This window comes from Trematomus bernacchii, unplaced genomic scaffold (assembly GCF_902827165.1).
Source record: "Trematomus bernacchii unplaced genomic scaffold, fTreBer1.1, whole genome shotgun sequence".
NCBI lineage: Eukaryota > Metazoa > Chordata > Actinopteri > Perciformes > Nototheniidae > Trematomus > Trematomus bernacchii.
This window is the reverse complement of record NW_022987714.1, coordinates 7,396,926-7,424,172: the sequence shown is the minus strand read 5'-3', so window position 1 is coordinate 7,424,172 and position 27,247 is coordinate 7,396,926. Positions and strand designations below refer to the sequence as shown.

At 39.5% G+C, this 27,247-nt stretch overlaps 1 protein-coding gene across 1 annotated transcript in view; it reads left to right on the top strand.

Annotated features, from left to right (window-relative positions):
* banp (BTG3 associated nuclear protein) overlaps positions 1-19,998 on the top strand; it is a 34,798-nt gene extending 14,800 nt beyond the window's left edge. Inside the window, exons 11-13 of the mRNA XM_034141869.1 lie at positions 348-392; positions 14,973-15,113; positions 18,949-19,998. Of these exons, the coding sequence (XP_033997760.1) occupies positions 348-392; positions 14,973-15,113; positions 18,949-19,065 (303 nt within the window). The 3' untranslated portion in view covers positions 19,066-19,998. The remainder of the gene's footprint in view (positions 1-347; positions 393-14,972; positions 15,114-18,948) is intronic.
* Positions 19,999-27,247: the final 7,249 nt, after the last annotated feature.

The following is a 27,247-nucleotide window of genomic DNA, read 5'->3' as shown; positions in this document are numbered from 1 at the left end:
CCAAGTCCAAGTAAAGTCTTTTATCAATGCTAGTCAAGCAAGTCTCAAGTCCAAAAATATGCGACTCGAGTCTGAATCGAGTCAAGTCATGTGACTCGAGTACCCACCTTTGCTGAGTCACTTACTTAACACTGATTATCTCCTAAACAAGATTGAGCAAGATTATCTCATAACAATCTCACCGTAGCACCACTAAATGCCTTGGATTACCTTGTGACAATTCCTAATGAGGGAGTCCTTAAGGGCAATATGAGTGCAAATAAATGGGCAAGATGTTTAGATTTTATGGCTCAATGATATTGTGTGTATTTTGAAATGACGTGTATTCCTTCTTTTTTTTTTTACAGGGAAATCTTCAGATCCACCAAGTACATGTCGGTCAGGATGGACAGGTAAGAATATGTTCACAGTAATCTAAATAATTCAAATTCACTTAGGAATCCATGCTCATGATAAACCACATATTTTTGCCTTACTTCTTATTTTTGTGCATAATGTACAAATCCGTCAAAAACAAAGGCTGTATCACCAATGGTGGATATGTGGTGTTGAGTGTTGGACAATCTAGAATCTTCTTTCCATTTATTTACCTCAATTTAACACAAAATCACTGAATAGTCCAAATAGGACCTGATTGATCTTTAACTCCCTTCATGCACTTCCACTTTAAGTTGTGGTTCTAAAAACAACATTGGTCTTAGTTGTTCAGCTTTTTTCAATTACATTTAGTCTGTTTTTCTATTTCACTGCACTCGTGTTTGTCTGAATTGTAGTGAACCACAGTGACTTCTGTGTACGAGGATGTCACATTCATACACTCTATGTTGCTGTGAGAGTGGCGGCCCTGATGCGTGTGTGTGAGGAATATTTTGCTGAAGGTTTTGCCAATGAGCATTCACGAGGGTCACATTCTAGACCTTTGTCCTGAAGGAAGAGGTCAAAACATGCTTCAACTGCCTCACTAAAAATTACAGGCCTGTTGGGCGCTCTAAGGGAAGGCTGTTATGGGTCAGGGGGGACTTCAGAGTTTGTATCCAAGTTTTACTGGAGCACATCGATGTAAAGAGAAATACTTTATTGAAAACAAACGTTCCGACATCAAGTGCATCCAATTTCCATCCATGTGTTATTTAAGGATCTGAATAAGTGTTGAAACAAAATGCAATAGAAGCCAGAAATATTGTATGCACAGAACCAATCAAACTATTCAAAAACTATTGCAATAATGAGAAAGTAATATAAGATCACTGTTTAGTGATGCCGACAACTGACTATACTATTGGCAGAATAAGGTATTTAAAGTGGAGTTTCCTCTAAATGCATAACAATGTGTTTTTACATTTAATGTTACTCATCAAAGCACATTGTGAGTAGCATTGAGCTCTAACAAATGTGCTGAATGCAATTCCTTACTCATAAAACATTTATAAAGCAGATGTTTGTGTGTGTTGTATCTAGCATTGTTTGTCATCCATGTTAACTAGCTAGCAGCGTTATTTTTCACAACTTTTGCTAAAGCTTTGCTGCACGTATCAACCACCTATAGAACAGTGGAATAGATTGAAACAATGAGTGGGGGTGTGTGTGCATGTTTGTACTGGACACACACACACAGGATAAAGAAAACAAGGACCCACTCATAGAAAAACAGCTCCATAGAACTCCATAGTGCTCCATAGGGAACATATAACATACATGCAATATATTACTAATAATTTACTCATTTCGACATTGGAAGAGGTCGACATAATATTGAGCTTGACCCAAGACGTAAATATATAACGCAAATGCTGCAATGGTTAAGCACAATGAAAATATGATCTTTCAGCCCTTATATCAATAATTAGTAAATATGTAAAATATTGTAATAGTTATTTGTAGTTGGAAGGAGGTCTGAAGTATTATTTATAGCTCAATAAATGTAGTTAAGTGCATATCATTATATTATTATTTTATTAGGGTATTTCATCCTATATATGAAGCAAATACAGTATGTGACTTTGAATATTGTAACTGTATTTAAAAATAATAAAATGCAATTTAATTTTTCTATTAGTATTATTATACATTTTGTTTATTTGTTTGCCATCCAAAAACAATTATATCTCCTAGTTGGATATAATAGAGTTTGTTATAATGATATACTAATTAGAAACATATACCCACAGAGCCTAACAACACGTGCACTGGGATTCTTTTTCCGTCCTCCCAGTGTCTTTATCCACACCCCTCCCCTCGCCTTCCTCTGCCTTGGATTGTTTCTGTTCCAGTTTCTCTGTTCTTCTGCCGAAATTCAAGCAAGTCTTGATCAAAACAGAGCGGGTTTGTGTCTGACCAATGCAGGCCACATATGGATACCCTCAGACTAACACATCATTTCACATTCATGATTTCATCATGTTTGTCTAGAAGCAAGACTTTAGGGAAGGAAGTTCTTTCTCACGCTGCCCATCTCGCAGTTAAACTGTTTGGTGTTATTTTCTTAGCACATTTGCTTTTATGCAACAGCTATTATGGTTGTTTTTCCTTCTAAATTGTGAATGGAAGCTAAACTTATTTACTGTTCATTACCAGCTAATTAAACTATTTTAAAGACAATTCATCCCACATGACTCCCTAAAGAAATAGCAATCATTATTAATTACATTACTCAGTCATTATGCCCTAGAATCATTTATCGTACTTGCATTAATTGGGTCAACACAGCTTTTTTTCAGTTTTCTGATTTTCAAAGACCAATACCAAAATGTATTAAAAAAAAAAAATTGGCCAATGAAAAGCATTAAAAGTTCATTTTAAGTTACAACCTCTTTTTATACTCGGTAAAGGTATTCATTCAGTGAAAACTGAGATAACCATCTCCCCTACCGTGAAATATGTCAACATGTGGGGTATAGGAGTAACATGCCACCCACTGTCTGGAACCTTTTTGCTTTCTAATTCTCCATTTCTTTTTAATAGTCTAATTATAATTTTTATCTAACAATTCACTTATTGGTTCAAAGCGCCATTGGCTTTCTGTGTGCACGCACATTTGTGATGTGTGAATGCATCTGCTTTATATGAGATTTGTGGTTGTTTGCATCGTTTTATTTGCTATTTGGGGCTCTGTTCTATTGATTGAGGCAGTCACCACACATCCCCACGCTCCGTCTGTCACACAGTCATAAACACACTCGTCTGCTCGTGTCCCAGAATGACCTCCTCACCAAGTTAGACGGCAGCATGTTTCTCTGTCTTTTTTCTCTATGAACTTGGAAGTTTTGCCCAGAACTTCTTTTATAGATTTCCATCAGCTTTATCACTTTTCAGATGTTCTGTAGGGCATAAAATAGGCTATTTGGAACTTGGTTGGATATCCATACGCATTAGCCTACTTACAGATTGACCCTTAATGGTGCAAGAACAAAACAGAAGAGCCTCTACAAAGGCCTGTATTCCTTTGGCAGGTCTGGGAGCCCAGTCCAATAAAAATCTCCTTTTTATTTTCCCTTTCTTTTTGCTCATATTTAGATTGGGTCTGTAAATTGATACGAGTGCCGTGCCAAAACAAACACACAGGAACTTATTCTTTAAACTTCATGTTGCAGGTCAAGCTTTTCACACGCATGCAGTAGTACTAGGATGGCAGTGACTTCTCATTTTATATTGTTAAAGTGTCTTGGAGCGGATACCAGGCCACCCTTAGGTCAGCTCTTAAATCTGATGAACCCCAGAAAGCACATAAAGACACTCTGGGGAAACGGGGGCTGAACAAGTATGATGGCAGTGATAACACATATTCAAGGAGATGAATCAATTTGACCAGATATGTTCGCAAACTATTTATATTTGATGTCTGAATGATGATTAATGTAGTGTATTTTGGAGTAGTATTTGTTAAGAATATCAGACAAAGGCAAACCAGATCAGACTTAATCCTGATATGTGCTGTCTTAAATGTCTAATGTGTGTGTTTACATAAAGGCTTACATCAAATAAGCAATGTGTTATGTCACTGTTGTTGTTATCTGGTAGAATAATGCGGAGGCTATGTTAGCGTGACCTAGCATTCATCACACAAGTGCTCTCCCTTCGTTTTCTTTCTCTGGGGCGATACTCTCTTCTTTTTTTTCACCCTCACACCTCATGATATGTAGCTATGGTTACATCTGTCTTTTAAGAGGCCACCTGCCCCATCAAATCACCTAAGTCACATTTAATGTCAGATGTTCACACTCTCTGGTCGAATCTTGACCGCATTAAGATCAATTGCATCAATAAAGAAAAGTTGTTGCAGTCTCCAGTTGTGATTTTTAAGAGCTCCACACAGCTGTTTTTGCACTCTGTGGCTACATCAGGGTCTTTTTATTCATTCACTTGTTGTCCAATGTTATCTGCACATTGTCTATTTTGCCTCTCAGCTGTATTTGTCCCATTGAGTCATTATCAAAATCCCCATTTTTAGGTTTCCTGCCTCACATTTGTCGATCAGATCTCAGTTCGTGTTGAGTTACATTTAGTCGTCTACAACCTGAACGAATGATGGATCATTTATTTACTGTACAAAGTCTCAGCATATCGAGGGGTGAAGTTGCATTGAAAAGATTAGTTTAAATCTGGCCTCCTCATTAGGTAGGTTTAGTAATTAATGCCACTGATTTCTTTCCCAAGGGATTGTTATGGGTAATGGATCCAGAGTCAGAGACGGTGGGCCTTCCGTCAGAAAAAGCTTCGTAAAACATCAAATCTATAGGATCCTGATTAGGTTATCTGATCTCATAGACATTCAACAATTGAGCCAAGAGAGCCTTGTATTGCTGTTTATCATACATTCAGACTAAAACAAATACATTAAAGTTATTTTCTATGGCATTTAGGTTGGAACTCTTGGTAAATGGGAAAACCAATAATATATGCCAAACTACTGTATCTCTGAACTAACTCTTTAGCCAAATCACACACATTAGGCTACTGTCTTATTTTGATAACTAATGTAATATGTTTTCACTTCAATTCACCCAGCCTCCCCTAAAAATGGTGGCATATGTTGACACATTTTTAAAGCCTCTCTTTTAATTGTGTGAATATAAAATCAATCTTTTTGGTGTTCCCAAAGCTGTCATTATATTGTCAGCAGTTTATGCAGACTGTCCCCAGGACATAGATTTATTCAATAAGAATGACTTTAGATGGCAAGACACTGCTATGCTATTCTGTATTGTCTTAGTTCTGTAAGGCTTCTACTTATTGTGTTAAATTCTCTATAATGTTCAGAAAGGGCCTATTCTACACTTGAAGTATTTTAATGTTGTCAGTAATTTTGTCTTTCCTCATTAATCCTATTGCTGGAAGAAAACGTGTTGTGTTTATTGGCAAAACACTTAGCATTGTATTACGATGGACCCAAATTAGTTATCGAGTGTGTTTATTTTTAATAACGATTATTGCTGCACGGACAAGAATGCATTGCTAAAATGAAAGTCTTACCTGAGTGATTATTTGATCAGGAAATCAATTCAATGCTACCTGTTTGTAGCGGAAAAACACAAAATATTCATATTTATAACCCTTTAGCTCTCTCTATAGAGTTTTCAGTGCATGACTAAATCAGGTCGTCCTGTAAGTTTGCTGCTTACTGTTGGATATTTCTCCAGGAAGAACATAGAAGACTTTTTTCAGTAAGAGATAAGTGAAAGAAGGCTGAAGGACAAGAGGTCAAATCCCTGCTCCAGCTTTCATAAAATAAATTGAGGCCTCTTTGTAGTCGAGGAGAAAGGCTGTGTTAATATTCTGAGAGGGGTGCAGACTGACCCCTCTGTCTGCCCTCTGTCCACCTATCAGGCTCTATATTGTCCCTGGAGATGTACTGAATGCAATGAGCATCTAGGTGTTCTTCACACACACTTCACTATTCTCTTTGTTTGTTTGTCTAACTGCTCATGCACACATCACATCTGTGTAGCACAGCTGCAAATGTTTCTGTATCCGCTTTTATTTCAGCGTATGCCAACTAAGCCCTGACATTAGTGGAACAGTGCCAGTTGAAAGTCAGAGCAAAGCTAGAGCCAATGTTCTCCACCAGCTTATAAAAACCCTCTCATGGAGACGGAAGAGAAGGCAGACCCATGAAACTATAAAATAACTAGCCTTTTACTGCATTCCCTGTCTGTCATAGCCTCTTATGTAGTGCCCTTCCCTCTCCGTTCTGTGAACTTACCCTGCACTGATGCAGACCAAATGGAGGATCGCAAGATGAAAGGAGCGGCTGATCAGAAGGAGGGGAGTTTAAAAAAAAAAAAGATGGGGATAGGAAAGTAAAAAAGGGACACCGTCTGGAAGAGATGTTGTGTCCCGTTCGTGTTTGAAAAGTGAGACCAGTTAAGCTGTGAAAACGCATGCATGGCACCAGATGCCACATAAAAAAAAACGTTTCCTCTGCTAGCTCGAATGGTTTAGGCAAACACAACGTGCCTGCAATAACCTCGGATGCCCTATTTTCTCTCTTCTACATTTATGCTGTCAATCATCTTTGAAAATACTTGAAAACAGAAAAAAGAAGAAGAATGGAATCACTTTTACTGATCCATCATGAGTCATATACCGGTGATGGTCCTAAAGGCCGCCCATCTGGGGCTCAACACATGATCATCAAGAGTGTAATGACAGGCCCCCCACCCTTCTTCCTTCCCCTTGTTGAACCTCTGCCACCCCTTCCTGTTAGCATATGTTGCGGTGCATCTGTTGGACCATCCCAACGGCCTTGTTGATGGTCCGTGTGGGAACTGGGTCACAAGACAGATTGTCCAATTCGGCACTGGCCCCTACATCCATGCTGCCAGGACCTGTAAACACAGAACCAGGAGAAGAACTAGCTCTATGATGCTAATGATGGTGCACAGAGGGAGAAAGATGTGTCAAAAAAGTTGATGGAGGATGATGGCCAAAAATTGAAAGCTGAGGTAATGACAAAAACAAATTGATAAAGAGGGACCAAACGAATGAGTGGGTGTTGAACCCCCTGATCTCATGTTGTACTGCAAGTATTGATGCTACAGTTGTTTGAGTCATCAGCTCCTCAAAGCCTGTTGTCAGTTAGCTTCGGTAAAAGTCTGGCGTCCTAGGACAGTATCTCTTCATTTGTCAATTCTACACACAAAGCAGATGGTTCCACAATCTGCAAGGTTAACCTCAGAGAATCAGGGTGTGATTTGTGCTGGAATCAAGCTGCTGGCCCGTGGCCCGAGTTACTCTTCTGTCCTCTTTCTCTCTCTCTCTCTCTCCCCTCAAGAATGTTGTTTCTCATGTGTAAAGGGTTCCAGAAATGACTGTGATTCACAGTCTGGGGGGAGGGTAAAAATGAGATGAAAAGATAGAAACAAGATGTTTTATGACCAATGTTTAGTGTAAGTGGGTTTTACGTAAGCAGTCAATGATTTAAAGATCTAGTGGTGGATCGTGTTTCAAAGGAGTATTGGTCTGCTTTGCGTCCTTGTGACATCATGGCCTGGAGATAAAACCACAGATCGGGAAATCCTTAGTTCTGAATTCCTGCGTAGGTGTGTGTGTGTGTGTGTCAGTAACTCAGCATTTCTGAGCAGTGCAGAGGAGGGTACCCCCAGTGGTGTTTTCTTTTGTCTTCGTGGGCAGAAGCCCTGGGTCGCATGGGTGTGAGAGTAAGAGGGACCAGATGTTTCATATGCATGTCAGCGTGACTCACCATTGGCACAAGCTTGGTGCAGCCCTGTCTCATCAGTCCCAGGCCTACAGAGCTCATCATCCATCCGTTTCAGATTCAACACGATCCAGGCTGAGACAGCAATTCTTACAGCAATAGTCAGTGCATTTACATGGACTCTAGGTTAATTAGAACCTGCTTATACAAATATTCTGTCATGTAAACAACTTAATCAGGATATTTGACACATGATTGGAATGAACATTATTTGATTAACAGATAGCTTACTCACCAGTCTTTCAGATGACTCCTAGCTTATAAATGGCAAAGTCAGATTTCTGGCAGATTTTCTTTTTTGTCCGAACACCAACCACAAAACTGAAGAAGAATAGATGTAAGGGAACGTTCTTGGGGGAAAGAAGGAGCATGACCAGCAGTTTGGGAACGATAAAACATGTTTTTGTTGAAATGATAGAAAAAACGCTTACATAACCAAAACTGCAACTAAAGGTGTTTTTCACACTACACATTCTTTTGGAGATTACCATGAGTAATACATTATGTCAGAGAAATCACTAGCCAGATGTTTGAGATAATGTTAATCGACGGAGAATCCTCTGAATGGTTTGTTTTGTTTCCTCTTTTTCTATTGCTGGCAAATGTACTGGCAGCATTAAAAGTAATTGTTTCTGATGGGATGTTTTGGTTTGTTAAAGACTCCAGCATGCTGCATGCTGATGAAAGATGACGGATGTCTGTCATGTCAAATGTGAGATTGAAGTAGAACAGTTCGATTCTTTGCTGCTGTTTGACAGAGTGGAAGATTTCAGGTCCCATTGGGTCCTCTTACAGATAATCTTTGGATGTGTTGCTTGAAAGGTCAGTCTTAGGTCATCTTTTCACACATTGTCTAAAAAAAAAAAAAAAATTCATTTGTTTTTGAATATTAGAGGAACGTTACAGAGAACTAACATTTGTAAAAGGGGTTTTGGATTAAATGTGCTTTTATACATTTACATAACTCGTCAGTTCCTATAGACCGCACTGCTTTGTGTGCGGCAAAAGGGAGATAAATGTGACTGCTATAGGACCGCTTCGAAGGCTAAATGCCCAAAAATAAGGATTGAAGTCAAATTCTTGGAAGAAAAACAAGGCAAAATCGTTTTTAATTTTGAATAAATATTGCCTTTTGGACCCTTTTTATGGTAGTGTAGCATGCTCTTCATTTGAAACTGTGCAGCAACACCAAGCTTAAACTGAATGAAAAAAAGGAAAAGCTTTGCAAAAATAAAATGTGGATTCTAATTTGAAAATCAGCAATATTAATAAAGCCTCCAACTTTCTGTTACAACACTACATTTGAATTAAGAAAAGTCATTGTGCATTTATACTTTATCCAGACTAGAGTAAATGGCTTGAAGATGGGTATTTTGTTAGGGCATACATCAATGAATCACATGGATAATTTGAAACACAAAGTGATTATCCTAAATCGTGAGAACAGAGAAAATCTTCAATGGAATTTACTTCCTTATTGTTTTTACAGGGCCTGAGTTTTAATTACAACTGGCATTTCTTTAATCAGTCCTCTTTTAGATTAGCCGATCTTGGATCAGAATTCAAGTCAAGCTGGGTTTGTTGTAAAACCTTTCAGAGCCCTTTCTGATTCTGACTCCCAGAGTGCCTGTGGGAGTTGTGGAGCAAAGGATGCAAGGGAGGGTTTGATTAGATGCAGGTGTTGAGCTCTGGTGTAGAAACACTGTCAGGGTGTGGGTGGAGATGGGAAGCTGTGGGCCATGTTACGAGGTCATCGAGAGACATCAAGATTTATAATAGGAGGTTTTTAAAAGAATATTTTGTGTTGACAGGAGATGGATGGATCAGTAATGTATAATAATATCGCTTGGCAAATGTCTTAACCTTTAACTGTAAATAAGTGAGACTTCTCAAATCTCAGAGTAACTAAACAAGATACTATTTGGCTTGTCTTTCAACTTCTGAAACTTTTTTGATTTTTACCGCAAGAACACTTTTGCAATTCAATCATGTTATGAGCTGGGGCTCAGCTTAAATCAGATTAGTCCTCAGACTCAGAGGTAGTATAAAATATATGTAACCTGCTCCATCGAAATCAGTCGCATTGACCCGAAGACACATTTTGAGTTGTATACACTGTTGGAAAGAGGAGATTCCTAGCTTTCTAATGATATCAGGATTGTTTTTGTACTCCAAATATTAAGCAAAATATGTCACATTATATAATGACTGTTACAGATTCATCATTTTGAGAAAAAGGCCTTCAAAGTGTCCTCTTCTCTGGAATCCATCGATCTGATTGATTATTAGCGGAGCAAATGATCGAAATACTACGGAGGGAAGATATTTTTTCGTTTGGATTACTGGTCTGGGGGAAGCTCGCGTGTGTGTGTGTGTGTGTGTGTGTGTGTATACGTGTGTGTGTGTTTGTGTATTTTTGCATTTGTGTGTGTATTGTGTTTGTTTCCCGGGGAAAACACTCACGAGAAACACCGGCTGTTGTTATGCCTGCTGTGACGCCAAGTTACTCCGTTCTCCGCTTGTAATTATGCCGTTACAAGCTTCAAAGTTGTATTTATCATCTGAATTTGACGAAACAAGTTTAATATTCTGAAAGCCAAGACTTTGTTTATTTGAAATCAGATGAAAACAAACTGTAACGGACCCTGCCGTGTTATCTATGATTACTATACGCCTTACATTCATAATGTCAGCCGGAGGGAGGGGGAGCGGCGCTGCGGAAGAGCAGGGTGGCGAGTGAGAGCTGTCATCTTCCCTTTACAAGCTTCAAACATTTATTTATCGTGTGATTTTGGAAATAAAAGTTTCATATTCTGAAAGCCAAGACTTTGTTTAGTTAAAATCAAACAAAACACCCGAACCCGGAAAAACTATTTTTTTTACACATAACCACGTTTATTTTGAAATGAGCCGTTGTGACTTCCGACTGATTTCGATAGAGCGGGACACATATGTGGAGTTAATGCCTGCAGTGAGACATATTTAGGCCAGTGTGCTTATTTTCCCACTTGTCTACACTCAACAAGCACTCAGCACACCGCTGTGCTTAAGGGGCATATTAAGGGCCAAGTCGCAAACAGGCCATATTCCCCCCTCCATCCTCTGAACCACCCACCCACCCGGAGATAGTGTTTCTGCTTGGACATCTGTCCACGGTTGGCAGTTACAGATGTTGTCAACAACTGTAAAGCTGAGAGGAAGTTCTAGCCACTCCAAAGTCCAAATGTTTCTTTTGTCATTTCCCTGTTTTTCTTTTTGTTTTGTTTTTTTCAGATCTGAAAGAAGAGGAGGTATCCCTTTAGGAATCATAGGAACCAGATTTGTGTCTTTTTTTTTTTGTAGAGCACAGGAAAACCTTATGTTCTATGTGTGTGGATTTTGGTATTTATTAAAAGAGACGATCTTTCAGGGGGGAGAAAAATCTTTAAGAACATACTCAGACACAAACACACACATGCACACTAAGTTGTGACTCATATTATTGTTCGCTTCACAGCTGAGTTTAACTGAGACCTCTGGTGAGCCTGGGAATTAATGCCAGCTTGCACAAAGGATTAGGATGTGGAAACACATTTAGTGATTGATGCATTACTGAGAATGTTACCACTGGTAAAGATTGAAAATCAGAGGCATTGTTGCATTTCTGATATTTTCTGCAAGCCTTCCTTATTCAAGTTGAACTATTATTGTATAACATACAACATTTACATTTTATACTACGTTAAAGGAGAAGAAGCACATTTTAAAATCCTCAGACAAGGACAGATGATGGCGTTGTTTATCCAGTTGGTTGTTGTCTTGAAATCATGAATGTTTTTCGCATTAAGATGCTCTTGTTGTTCATTTTTGCTCTCACATTGCTGTTTCCTTAGTGCCTGAATCCATTACCGAGAGCATTACAGCATCAGCAAAAGATTTATTTTCCCCTTTTTTCTTCAGGCAATGACAGCTAGCAAAGCCAACAGAGAATTTAAGATGCTCTTGATTATTCAGCGCTCTTCTCTCCAGTACTGTGTTGCAGCATCAGGGCTCTTTAATCCAGCTTGTCTGCATAGGGGTGGCCAGCCAGCGGGTAATGGTTATCTAAGGGTCCCACTTCTTTAAACTTTGAGGTCAACAGCAACGAATACACTCAAGAAATACTGTTTATGGCCTCTGTTTCTGACAAATTCAGCCCACTACGTCAAATCTTATATATTGGGCTGCATTTTAAGTGAGTCACCCCCGCATGTAGTTGAAAACTGAAACAGTTAGGCAATCAAAACAAGTCTGTTAAGTGTTCCCATTGTCGGGGGACTTGTCTGCTCCAAGTAAGCCCCTGCAAACATTTACAACGTTTTATTAGAGGTATTAATTATCCAACTCTTCAACAACCTTGATTTGTTGTTCAAGCTAAATATCTTTATTCATCAGAAAACTAAAAACATAATTTTGTTTTTTCACCATTACCAAACAACTTAATGATGATGATGTCCTATTTGCCGAATGAGGAGCAATTATCATCAGGGCCAACAGAATCAAAGTATGTTCCTTAACAGTGTTTTATATAAACTTCCAACCCTGTGGTATTTATAGACAACACATATATGATGTATGCTAATAGGGTGACCCAAATACAAACAAGACTAAAATGTATCCTCACACTTTTGGGCATCTTCCGTAAAGTTAATATATGTTTCTTGAGCGCAGATTTACTCTTAGCTTTAGATTGTTTTGGACATATTCATACTTTCAAGCCAAACATGACAATATTACACCCAGATAGAGGGAAGGAGGTTGCTCAGAAAAAGCGAGTCGTGGGACAGGATGTGGACTCGAGAAGTTCCTGTGTAATCGCTGCAGAGATCTCACACGCCGTTCCAACTCTGTAAATGCTTTTGTGAGCCTCTGTGTGCTGCTCCTCACAGCTGAGAATGCAAGCGGCTCTCAAATGGAGTTTGAGAATCTTATTGAGTTTGACAAGTTTTTACTATCTCAAGTATCAAACATAGAATCTCTGCGGTAATTATACACTTACGGTTTAGACACATGATCTTACTTGAGTTCGCACACGCATAGGTTCACATACATACGACTGCAGACAGATGCACACTTGGCAGACGCTGGGCTTGATTTCTTATATGAGAACAGTGAGATGAACTGTGAGGATGAGGACCGATCTCTATAGAGGAATGCCTTCATGAAGCCTCTCAACAGCTGGCTGTACATTTTAGATTCTCACTGATGTCAATGAGCTGACTGATCAAGCTTTGTTTCCAAGGATTTAGTCTCAGTGGGATGATCCATACTTCAAGTATGTCCATACGTTGTTAAGAAATAGTTGGACATTTTAGGAAATAAGCCCATTTACTGGTACCAGGAGTTAGCCTAGCTTAAACATTGCCAAGCTAGTTGTTTTCAGCCTGCTCCCTGTGTTGATGCTCAACTAAGCTAGCTAGCTCCATATTTATTGCACAGACCTTGTAGTATTGAGCTTCTCTTCCAACTCTCTGCAAGAAAGTGAATTAGCATGTTTCACAACATATTCGAACTAGTCCTTTCACGGTCTGATTATAGTTTACAGCAACCCTTCGGGATAATGATCTAATCGATCAGGAATGTTTTATGTGTCACCAAACACAGTGATTCATTTGAGTCTTCTGTTGTGTTAAGAGTCTAGCTCCCCCACCCTCAATCCATACTGTGCCTGAAGCGTCCTGGTTGTCTGATCCGGTGAGTCAGGCGGACTTCTTACACTAATGACTTCCATCGGGGCGGCCGGGCCCGGCACATTATGGCGATGAGACGGCATTTTGTGGTGAAACTGGCAAAGTCTCTTTAGATGACGAGGCTAATCGGCGGGTTGAGGGTGGGTTAACTGAACCTTTGGGGCCCGCCACTAGCTCAGAACTTCAAAGTAAAGGTTGGACCTTTGGTTGAGATGCAGTGTGGGACTCTGGGATTGGAAGGGGTTAGGGGGCAACAAACATCATCTGTAATTGAGGTTTGTGAGGTTTGGGTTTTCCTGCAGGCTTGCATATTCTCCCTTAAATGTTAATGTCTGTTAAGCATGTCCCAGTACCAAGTGCAGCTGGAGACCTCACATAACATCTTAGAAGAAAAACACAAAGACAACATACACATGATCCCTGCCAGACAGGAGACACTGAATGTGCCTGTGTTCAGTCCAAGGCCATGATATAAATTATAAATGAGACCCTGCTGTCAGTTCGTGGAGGAATGCCTTTAATTTCAAACCACTCTGAGAAACTTCTTGCTGGAAAGCTTGGTCACACTGGAGGGTAGTAGTGTGGTGTGTGACCTCTGTCTGACTACAATGAACATGCACGAGCCCAAAGCTGAGTGTTTCTCTCCATTTGTCTTTTTCATGCGTATGTGTTGACAGGAGGATTGCATGTTAATTTGTATGTTTGTTGTCACATTAGAGTTATACAATCCAAACAAATAAAAAGGTGTCCTCTGCTAATGCCTTGTACGAGGTCACAGAAACACCCACGTAAACATACACTGCCCAATGTGTGTTGTGGTTGCAGTCTATCTATAGAAAGTGCCTCAACAAACTATAGGAATACCCAACTCTCCAGCTGCTCTGTTTTGCTCTGTAATTAATGCGTCAGAACCACAGAGCCTGGCTCACTTTCAACACTGTGGGAGATTAGGATCCCCCTGCGATGTCTCTTTCTCCATTCTCTGCCAATTTCTTTTGTTTCTTCGTCTGAAAGAATTGTTTAATTAAATGATCCCAGATAAAAATGAATCCTAATTAGTATATCATGTTATGGAGGGCAGGAAGGCAAAACTTGTAAAAAAAAAAGGTAATTGAGTTGAATGGACCATAAAGTTCCTCTCAAAGTCGATACATAGAAGGAGGGCGGGATGAGATACAGTGAGAACAGCAGGGCTGAAATGTTTATTCACATCATTCAGATACCCCCGCATTGTGTTTATGTGACACAGTGCTTGTACACACTGATGGCTGTAATCAATAAAAGAACATAAACATATCAGACAGGACCTAAATGAGACTCTCTGCTGTTTGGTTTTATTTGTTTCTCGTTTCCAACCATGTTTGCTATAGATCATTGCAGAGCCAACCTGATTGTTGCTTTTCAAACTGAATCAAGCTAATGAGGGGGGTTTCAATGGGCTCTGTTACACTTTGGCTGATGATAATTGTGAGAATCGACTGAAATCATAATGGTTGACTATTCTTTTTCTCTCTCTCTCTCTCTCTCTCTCTCTCCATTGTTCATCTTAGGTGCTACGTGGGGCTCAGCTCATAGCGGTGGCATCAGCTGATGGGGGGGCCACAGCAGTAGAGGGCTCCCCCCTCCCCAATGACATCCAAGTGCAGTACGTCCAACTCGCGCCCGTCTCAGATCACACAGCTGCCGTACAGGTAAAACAACAGCCAAAGAAACACAACTTCTTCCAGGCTTGTACACGTGTACACACACACACACACAGATTGTTTGTTAATGGGTAGTATTCCAACACCTGGAGAATGTTTCTATCATCTGAAGTGAAACAGACCCCGCTGCTAATCTAAATCAGTCCCACTACACGTGTTTGTTTTTGAAGAAATCCATGACAAATAGCTGTTCTCCACATCTTTTTCTCAAACTGAAGTACACACTGTAGATCTGTTATCAGTCCTTCAGTGATGCCATCAATCTGTGAAGCATACTAAGTGCTCGCCAGGAAATACAATTCCCAGGATTTTGCCTTTTTTAGTTCTCCGATGTGTTGAATGACACGCTACATGTGAAGAATTTACCAGGAGAAAGTGATTAGTAATGTGTTTGTAATGTTAGTTTGGATTCAAAGTTTATTTCTTAAAGTAAATCAGACTAATAAATATCAGTCTTCTGGATAGCTTCATGATACCACAGTGTTGAGTTATAAACCATTTAGTTATATTTCAAATAAGTAACAGACTATTCACTTTTGTATCTGGAAAATTGAAATGAATACACAGTACGTACCAATCTCATCAGCTGTCTGTGATAAAAGAAAAAGTAACAAAATTGTATTTGCAACTTATTCCAAACATTGTTATTGCAAACAAACAACATAACAACACACAACCTCGAGTCATCAACAGTTGATACAAATCCAAAATCTATCTTACAAAGCCTCTTACATCTGCCTGCCACGAGAAACCGAATTATTGGTGAACCTTAGTGAATATACTTTCTTACTTAGCACATTTTTTTTCAAATATAATCATATTTTTGAGGAATCAAACGTATGTTTTCTTTACTTTTTCTTCTTCTCCCTCTTTGGAGAAATGACGCCCTGTCTAGCAGCCAGAGTTACTGATTGTCAGGGCTCACACCTGCCTCCTTTGTTCTATAAGGATCTGATCAGCCTCGTAATGAGCAGAATATGTCCTGCAATATTTCCCTCATAATTACAGTAATGTTGAAATTAGTTTAATTTCTGCAATTTAGATGAAATACTTGCAGGTATAATGGGTCGGCTTTTCCCCTGCTGTCATAATTATGTTCAAATAAAATGCACTCAGCTTTCAGTCATTATGACGGCTGTTTGTACAAACAGTAATTTAACATGATAGAGTGCAGTGAATGGAGTGTAACAAGGAGAACGGTAGTAATTAGTAGATATGCCTGAAATCCCTCGATGAGTGAGTTTTTTGAGCAACGGCTACATGTGGAATCAGGATGTTGCACACGGCAGCGTGGCCTTTGAAGTGGCCAGTTTAACTTTGGGGTGGATATGAAAGCACCACGCGTTTCTATTGTTCTTTCTGCTTTTTGTTTACCCGAAATATCAAATGTTCTCCTCGCTGCTTCTTTCCCTCAAGTCCCATGCCGAATTGGGTTCCCTCTAGCCTTGATGTGAGTCTTTGTTCTGTTGTCATATTGTAAACAGAGAGAACAGCAAATGATTAATGGCTGTGTGAAATATGGGTCCTGTCATGATAGGGATCTCTCTGCAGAAAAGCCACGCACCAGGTTTCCTAGTATAAAACTTTGATCTTAGTAAAACGCTGTATTGCTGTCTTTTTGTTGTTGGTAGTCGTCGAGGTCATTAGTTCCTCGGCCCTGTGAGGGTCGAGGAGATTAAGGCATCTTAAAACTCCAGAAAGCATACAAAACGATTGCCCCCCCCCCACACACTCTATTCCAGGGTCTGCGCCCCATGTTGCGGGCCCAGGGAGCAATCAAACTGTTTGTTTACTCAACTGATTCGTTTGGATGGATTTTTAGATCTAAAAAGAGCTAATGTTTTCCTAATGTCTGATTGTACACAAATCTTGACAGAAATCAACAAATTAGGCAGAGGTCTGATCAGCCATCAGCGTTCTGTTCGCTGGAGTTTTGGGTTCATTAAGTGCCCAAGGACAGAAAAAACAAGCCTGTTAATGTGTTGACTTTTGATCAAACAATATTTAAACTCGTCAATAGCAGATTTTCATTAGGCATCACTGCCAAAATAATGTACAAGTGTCAAAAAAGGTTGGTGCTAAGATGCTCAACAAGTTGATCTTATTAAGTGTGCTTTAAAGGACTTCACATAGTAGATCTATCCAACCCATTATCAAAAAAGTTAATGCATATGATAAATGAGTAAGTAAAGTTTATATAGAATAGCATTGCCTAATCAAACCTACTGCCGCTGTATTGTAAAGACACAATGCACAGATTTGATTGGGGCATATATACTGGGCCTGCTTCAGGGTGTGTTCTTATCAAAGTTGGGTTGTGATGTCCTAAAGTGTAAACATGGCTGGCTTTCAGTTCAAAGTTCATAGGAAGGTTAGCGCTGTTCTTTTTCCACTTTTTTGCAAAGTGTGGAATCGAGAGAATTGCTCTCATCTGTTTCCAGACATATGGCAGCACTTATAAACGTTTTTGAAAAGTTACTTAGGCTTTTGTATTTATTTATCTCAGCATTTTCCCTCCCTCTTTATTAAATAGTTTCCATTACCAAACTAGATGAAGTTGGGGGCAACACATTTTAGTAATCTATGGGGCAGTTGTGTTGTGAGTTGTGAGTTTTGATGCAACATGGTTTATCTCCATGTCTAATGTTGGGAATGAAGAACAACAAGAACCTGATTCACCCACACATTTCAAAAGATTCCGACACATGTTCTGTTGAAAAAGACTGAAAGCAATGGATCTATTATCCTTGAGTATTAACAAATGGAGAACAAGGCCCGCACTGTGACAGTTCACCGTGTCCAAAGTTTCATATGCTCAGTGAGAAACATGGATCCATGTGAGTTGTACTTGGCCTGTTGACCGCAAGTGGTTACCGTGTGTCAGCCTCATGTGTTGTTGTATTGTATGCACTGCTGTGCTGCAGCTGTGCTTCATTCAATGCTGTTGTCTAGTGACAGCATGCCGGGCTGAAGGGAGGATTAAATGCTGCAGGTGTTTTTAGGGAACCTTTGGCGTGCATTTGAGGAAGGAGTGAGTCACTCTTCATGAATATCATCCAGGACTGAGTCATGAACCTCTCATCTTTTGAGTTTTCTTTTTTGAAACCTACACAATAGCTTGCTCTGTCTGACACCGAGCACAGAGTCAGTCAGAGAACATTATAATACAAATAGCTCATCACTTCACGTCCCCCCCACCTGTCACTGCTTATTTTCTTGGCCTTTGCACCAACTGTCTTCTCTCTGATATATCTCCTCTCTAATCTCTCCTGTCATTCCTTTACGTCTTTTGTCTTCAGTCAATTACCTGTCTCCCACAATGCTGCAGGGGCTAGGCCTGGGCGGTTTAGAAAGAAAATAGTCCAGTATCACAAAGTTTTTCACACAATACCTCCACAACAATAGTGTGACGATATTGTGGGGTTGACCATTGAGACTTTCGAAAAACTAGATAAGAATTTTTGATAAATAATCTCTGTTAATTTGGATGTAATGACTAAGCAGGTAAAGGAAGTAATGAAACCGCTATAACAGTCTGATACATTCAGAAAAATATATAATTTTACTGTAATGCAGCCTTTAAAAAGAGGAAAACACAACACTTGTATAACGATAAAAATTAACACAATATCCAATCTGATGTTGGTTTGATAATGATATCATTATATGTCCCACCCCTGGCTGGGGCTACATCATGTTTTGGTCTTTCTCTGTGAGTTCCTGGGACACAGATTTGTGTTGCAGCCTTCTCATGATTACACTGATCAGGTCAAAAAGCATGCTACAGTCTTCTAAATGATCTCCTCTCTGTCATGTGTCACAGGCTGCTGAGCTAAGCCCGGCCATGCAGGCGGAGTTGGAGGTGAAAGAGGCCATCCAGGGGGCCATCCAGGGAGAAAACGGCGAAGTGGTCCAGATCGTCACCTCCGTGGCCACCTGAGAGCCCCATCTGGTTCCTCACATCTCAGATCTCTGCTCCTCAGCATGGCCTGACAAGTCTCAGCGGCCCAAACGTGCACACGGTCTGACAGACACTCAAGTCAGAAAGCTATTTTATAGACACTGAAGGACACGGATGAAATAGAAAAGAAGCATTTTTCAGTTTTGTGTTTCCCCCTAAAAACTCTTCTGTTCATTGCAAACCAGATGTCGCAATGTGGAAATGTTTGCGGACTACTTGAAAAGACTATGATACTCAAAAATTCAACTGTGGTCTGAATGTGTTTTCATCACCAGAAGAACCTGGCCCACAACTGAATACACAGTGGTATTATTGTCTGTCCATGGAGGATGCTACTTATGCAGACCATCACCCCCGCCACTTCATCAGCACACACACTTACATCAACTTTGGAAAATAGTAGAGTTATTTGGAGTTAAGCTGCTTGGCTACCTCTGAGACACCCGGGAGGTTTTTGTAAAACCCCTGAATCCCAAGTCAAACAACCAGTACTGTGCTCGTTTTCTCGTCATTTCTTGCCACAGTGGACTGCAATGGAAAGTAGATTTAACCGAGCTCAACTTCTCTTGGTTATGATTCATTTGGTTTCCTGTCACTCCATGATTCAATCCATACTTTGTCTGCCGGCTGAGAGCCCTGCCTTCCCTTATTTTGCTCTTCTTGTTTTCATAAAACTTAAGCCGCACAGCTCTGTTTGTTTGTTTGTTTCATTTGCATAATTGTAACATGCTAAAGATTTTTTGGGAGCTTTCATTTTGGAGGAAGAAGACTGACATAGAAGAGATGGTGCCAGTAGACAGTACAAGATGCTTGTAGAAAACCAAGGAAACCTTGAACTTGTTTATTTCCCCAGTTTTGTCTCTGCGAAAGATACATTCATGTGAATAAAACGTGCTTGTGGTTGCCATAAAAGTGTGTTTTTATTTTGTCTTGTCTCTTTATTTACATCAACTGGGGTCATCAAAATGCCTTCAAGGGTTTCCAAGACATGGCTTTGCTTTCATCCACTCCAAATAGACAATTGAAGAGAGTGGGAAATGTAGTTCGGTTTTGATGTCTGGTTTCATTGACTTCTATGTTTAAAGTACATATATATGTCAACTTCAATAAACATTAACTTCTGTACTGTAAGCCACCCTGACAACATAGAAAACAGGCTTTTGTCAAAACACTTATTGTGTTTGTCTCATTTAAGCAGTTTCAGACCTGTAATTACATTTCTTGGTAATCCACTCCAAACCTAGAGCCGGATTTTGTTTTTCTGTCAGTAAAGACCATAGAATGTGTTGTGTTGGATTGATGCGCCACTTATGATGAATATTTCCGCAGTCGGCAATAAAAGAGATAAGCGAGACAAGTTTCCCATGCTCGGTGTGATGTAATGGTGTATTTTGGATTGGCGAAAAGAACCAGGCGACAAAATGAACTTGATAAAACAACATTCACAGTCTTGGCTGCTTCCTCTTGTTTCCCTTCAGTCTGTAGCTGTCTCCAACCCCCTTTACACTGCCTCTTCATCTTCCCCTTACGTATTCCTCTTCTCCCACTTGTGTTTTCTTCTTTCTCCTTTGTGTTAAAAGCACATTCACTCCCCTCTAAAATTAAACACTATGCTGGGCTGAAGTTTAGTGGGACCCTTTTAAAAATAATCTTGATGTGGCTGAGTTATAATGTTGGCTTGGACAACTGTCTCTCCCCCAGTGATCCCTCCATTAAATTGTTGACTTGGACAGGAACGGACCCTGCTCGTACCGGCCTTTTGCTTTTTACTTTTACAACCCTGGGCTTCATCCAGGAGCTGGAGTGGTTACCATAGCGACGGGCCCTCTCTCTGGCTGCCTCTGAGATAACCTGCTGAAAACAGAAATGAATGATAGATGTAGAGATGAGATTGTTTGGAAGCAGACTGCATGTTTTTGGAGAAGGAGAGGAGTGACTGACAGAGAGCAGGCGGTGTATCTTTCCCTTCTTTCTCTCAGCAGCTCTGTGTTCTCCTGCAGTAATGGCGGCTCTGCTGGCATCTGCCTCAACATGCAAGCACTAACCTCTGCAACTCCCTGGGCTTAGGCTGCAAAGTTCCCCCTGCTCAAACTTTTTCCAAGGCTGGAGGAGTTATCTCAGGATGTGAAAAGATGACTGAACATATTTGTTGGAGCAGAAATGTCCAAACAGAATGCGTCTCCAGGATCATAAATCAGCATCTGCTAATCTTGGGGAAACAAAGCTCCCCACAGACAAAATGCCTCGTGCCAGAGGACAGATTACACCAAAACAGTGCTGTCACAGTCTACAGCGTGTACATTTGTTTTCGCACTTGCTGAATATTCGAAAAGGTCACAAGCACAACTCAGTTGTTTGATTTTGTTTCCTGTTGCAGGTGAGCACAACAGTATTTAGTTGTATAGAAATGTAATAATGGGAATTCTGCATACATCTGGCTCTAATGTCAAATTAGACGGCAGCAAGTCAATGGGAAGCTTAGCAACTTAGTTGCTGTTTCATGCATCATAAAATAGAAAGGGCTGCTGGCGTCAGTTTTTAGGGATATTGAACATCCAAAAATTGTAGCTATGGTCAATCATTTAACTGTCCTATTGGTTTAATAAAAGATGATGACGACCAGAGATGGCAAAAGTACACACATCCTTTACTCAAGTAGAAGTACAGATACTCGTGTTTAAAAATACTCTGGTAAAAGTAGAAGTAGGCTACTGACTAAACTTCTTTACTCAAGTAAAAGTAAAGAAGTATTGGCTTCGAAATGCACATGAAATACATGAAATACATGAATGTAAAAAAGTACCCATAACTACCAACTGTTTTATAGAATAACTGTCCTCCCTTTATATTAATAGAGCAATAATGTTATTGTTAGCTAATGAATGTTTCGATGCTGAACAACGGCAAAATGACAACGTTTTCATTGGTCCCTCGTCTTTAGAGAAGACCAGGAAATGATGGATACACGGATCGTGTTAAAATCAATAGGCACGCAGTGACTCTAAATAATAATGATCAGGCAGATTAAACACAGATTAAAACTAAAGTAACGAGCCTGTTTTGAAAATGTAAGAAGTAAAAGTACAGGTATTTGTGTTAACAATGTAAGAAGTAAAAGTAAAAACTAAAAAGTCGTCAGAAAAATAAGTAGCCTTGTGGAGTAAAGTACTGATACCAGAGAAATGTACAGTAACGAAGTATTTGTACTCCATTACTGCCCACGGTCCCACCTCTGATGATGACGACTACAAAGGTCTTGCTTGAAAATCCATTGTTGTTTTTCTTTGCATTAAATATCTGAATCTCAGCAGTGCACTGCAAATAATACAATAGATCGCTAAAGCAGGGAAATCCAGGAGGTCCTCGAAGAAAACTGAATCTGAAAACTGCAGACATCATCCCATATTTCAATATTCACAGATATTTCCATCCTACAGTAAATCCGAAGTTATTGTTCCAGGAATACTTTGCAGTTTTATTTTTATTTTACTAGAAGATGTACTTCTTCCAAAATCTATAAATCTGACAACCAACTATTTTTATGGAGCTCCCCTCACAACTGATTATATTAATTGAATGACTAAATTCAAAGTCATTACAGAGCAGCCAAACCAAAAAGTTTAAAGTACACATTTTCATACACATTTACTGTAATACATAAAGGATGAAACGTTTGAGTTATTTGGTTACTGAAACTAGTTACAGAAGAAGTACAAAGATAAATAGATGTAATTTGGCAACTTGGAATGACTATACAAATTAAAAAACGTAAACACTAAATATATACACAACAGTAGAATAATGTGTATCTAATGTATAAATACACAATATAGAAATATGGGAACAGGGGTATTCCAAAATAGAGAGAGGATAGGACTGAGAGTAGCTCTGCGTGGTTGTGGAGGGGAGGTTCTCCTCGAGTTGAGGGACCAGATGTGAGAGGAGGGGTACAAACTTATCCAGACAACGGTTACAAAATGCTTCCTGGTCAACGGGTTTGCTAAAAACAACCTCTCTAAGTTGAGAACTCGGAACTTTGATGAAATGCTTCACATTTTATCGTCGAAGGTAAGTTACAATTGCATTGGCTTACTGTGTTGTTAATTGAAATGCGCATTACGTCGATGAACTGAAGGTGAACTTAAGACGTGATGACGTGAAGGGGGGTAACTACTTTTGACGGGCTCGCTAGGTGCTTCCTGATTTCCGCTGCTCACTTAACGAAGTTTACTTGAATTTCACCGTCGAAATTAAAGTTAAATCCAAACCAACTCAGTCAAAATGTTGTGGTATGCTGTTCAAAGTATTCGTGCTCACAATGTGCCACAGCTGTCAGGTTACCAAACGTCTTATTAATGCGAAGAAAGAAGCAGGTGCGTCATGCAGAGGACCCTCCATGTAATAATACAATAAAGAAGCGTGTGACGATTTCAAATAAAGTAATGTACCCTACTGAAATACACTTTATCATGTAGATATTGAGTTAAATGCAGAAATGTCATCGTGAAAGTCTGTAACCCATGCAACGTCATTGGAGGTGATCCTCCTATGGGAATCAGTCCATGTGCACAGCTCATGAGGACATGGTGAGTTTTTATGTAAAGAATATTTATTTGAAGCATTCAATTACACTTTTTCGTGTGTGTGTTGTGTTTTTAATATGTGGTTAATTAGGTTGCAAGATAATATGTCTTGGGTAACTCTGAGGCCATGTTTTTTTTTGTCGCCACAGTCTCATAAACATCAGATCTTACTTGAGATATTAAATGTTTAAACCAAAGGCATGTATTCAATGTGCACTGTGGTCTGTTTGAGTAAGTGACTGTATTACGTTTTATTAGCATCGCGCCCATTATGAGATATGTCATAACAAGTCATTGAGAGCCTACTGTTGAGCTGCAGTATGCGTAATAAAATCAACACTGCTTCTGTCCAATATATTTAACAAGATTCCTGAGAGACTGTGGTACAGTACCATACTTGTGTAGGTGAATGTAGTCTCAATTAATACTAAGCTACATTTGCAGAAAGTCAATACCTGGAGCATAGTGCCCAACACTTTGCAACTTTTGCATCAGCTATGTTTCCTTCTCGTTGAATGCACTTTGGCGTATGGCAGATGACAACTCTGCCATTGATAACGTCTTTGTCCATAATATGCATTGGTGTAAGAATAACTTTAGTTTGAAAGACATTATTGTTCTCACAGCACAGGAAATGGCTGTGTCTTGCAGTGTATTTGTGTTCACACTTTGAGAGCTTTAACATACCAGAATGGTCCTTTTGTTTTCAAAGACATAAGGGATTGAAAGAGGTCATTCAGTTTGGACTGACGCCGACTCTGATTCCATGGGAGACCGACTGCTTGTTTGTTAATGCAAGAAAGCTCTGACGTGATGAAAAGAAACTCCAATTTGCTTTTTATCAAGCCTGGAGTGTATCTGAGAAATGTTGTGTTTGATTTACATCCTCTTATCTTTGTTATGGTTATAAATATGATTATGCCAGATGTGGCATGCGTTACAAGGCTTTGTCTGGAGCCATAAATGGTTGATAACTCAGAGCATGTTTTCCTCCAGCCCAACCGTACCGAGCGGGGTCAGGCAAGGATAACAGAGCCTCAGAGGTCTCTGCATCTGTTGAACACCAGTGTCTGACTCTGCATCCCACCACCTCTGGTTATATGCACACGTTAAACTATCAGAGCGTCACTGTGTGTGTGCATGGCTGACTGGTTCACAATTATTTACAGTTTGTTTGTGTGTATATAGGGGAGAAAGACATGTTTTATTGTGTTTTTTAGTATTTATGAGGCTTAATAAAGTAAGCTCCCTGCCCCCTATTGGTATATTAGCATAGCTTACAGCCAAAAGTTTCCTTGTTGGATTCTGGGGCTGTGCCCTGTGCCATTAGCACACAGTCTCAGGCGAAGGCATTCGCTGGCTCACCAAACCCCAGTCTGCATGAGACACCTAAGTCACTAAGGGGCAAGAGACAGAAAAATGATTGTTCAGTCCTCAAACGTGTCTCTAGCTAGACAGGCTCGGTAGACGACAGCAGCACAGAGATAATGAGTTTTCACATTCATCGAAAGCCATGACATCGAGAGATCAACAGGATTGCACTGATTCAGTATGACTCAAGGGAAATGTTGAGAGTGGGTAACAACCCTTTTTTTCTGACATGGCAGTGTTGCAAAGTGAACTTCCAGTGGACATCCAGCAATCCTGTGAGGATTGGAAGGATGGGAAACTGGATTAAGACACATTTTAATGGTGTGAAATAATTTTACAAGAAGACAGGGAAGGGTAGGACGACAGCTTAAGTTCTGTGAAAGGATTTCCAGTTTCAGCTGGGCTAAAAAGCCATCTAAGGCCTAGCAACCATCACAAAATGTGTGTGTATACTACTGATGGCAGGTGTTTACTTAACTGTTGGCAGATGTTTAGCAAATACATACTTTCGTAACAGCAAATTGACCATTACTATATCTGTTAGCTTATTAACATGACCAATTCAAGCTAGAAAAGTAATGTTTGCATCCTTTAAAATACTTCCATACATCACAGACATGATGAAGGGATAGGAGATAGTTAAAGGGATCCTCATACAACCCAACTTTAAAAAGTCCAAACTATCCCCTAAAGGCCTAAACAGATATATTTGGGCCAGCTCAGTCTGTTTTTCTTTAATAAGTAAATTGTTTTTTATTACATGTGAGCGTTAAGAGTGGAAGGAGAGAGGAGAGATATGTTTGAGAGTGGGAGCAACAGATAAAATTGATAAATGGGAATAGTCTGAAAAGGAGGTATTGCTGTTTATGTGCTCCATATATTTCATTGGCCAGATATTAAGTGTCTTTCTGGATATATGTTTAAAACTTCTGTCTCAAGTAAACTTACTTCGATATAGTGGAATTAATCGCAAGCTTGTGTAACCTGCTTCCAAAAAAAGGCCAATAGACTTGTTCACAGCTTTAATGATGGTTAAAGTGTCCCTGTACACTGAGCTATTGATCCGTCATTCACGCTACATGGACCATGGAACTAGCTCACTTTAATGAAAGTTTCATTGATAATCTTACAAAAACATGAGGTTTCATAATGAAACCTCATGTTTTTGTAAGATTATCAATTGTTCCTGTGCTGATCTTGCTATGACATGCTAAATATGTATGCTGGTAAAAAGGTCTATAATAGGTCATGGAGTTTACTTCATTTTGTAGAGACAGGGATGGGTTTTCATGTTACCATGGCAACCCCAGTCACAACACGCATGGGAGCGAAGATATCCTTCATCAATTTCCTTGAATAATACACCTCTTCATGACAAACATAACAATCTGACTTTGAGTTTATTTAATCTGCTCTTGATGAATAACCAGTGGTAATGATAGTATCTATTATAATATTAGATAGTAGCTAAATGTGCTATATTAAATGTTTTAACTTAAAAATTATAGTTTTCTGTTCGTAGGATTGGATGTAAGTTGTAGCTGTGGTGTGGAGGAGTTCAAAATACACAATGGTAAGGCTGGGGTTATGAGCGGCTGTCTGAGAAGTATATAGTATAGTGGCGGCTACAATAATTTCATGGGAGTTGTTGTTTTATTGTTTAACTTTGTTTAGTGGCTTCCGAGCTCCATTTTTGTCTCTGGATGATTGAGATGCTGGATTGGTTTGGGTACTGAAAGCACTTTATTGTTACTATTGTAAAATTACTTTTTATGATTGTTTTAAATCATGTTTTTTAAAAGCTTCAGGAATGTTATTCATGAATAGCAACCCTGCTGTGTGTTTTGGCAAGCATTTTCTTTTAGAGAGATAATTTCACAGTATATCATCAATAACTTTCCCCCTTCAATCTTCTATTGAAGGTTAAGGTTTTGGTCAGCCTAGCTCTGGTGACTCTCATTACTCACGATAATTACTATGTTTCTTCTTTTTTCTATTTAAAAAAAAAAAATCACTTTCCACACCCAAGCGATTTCTCCTGGGAAAGACCTACAGTGCTTGTCATAGGATGTTTAAACATCAAGTATAACAGCTTTCATGCACAAGGCAATGGTTATATACTGTGTAGGTTATTATCAGCTGGTGGCATGTGCTGGTAAATGCAAAATGTTTATGCATTTTACATTGTTTATCTTCATTACTGTAAA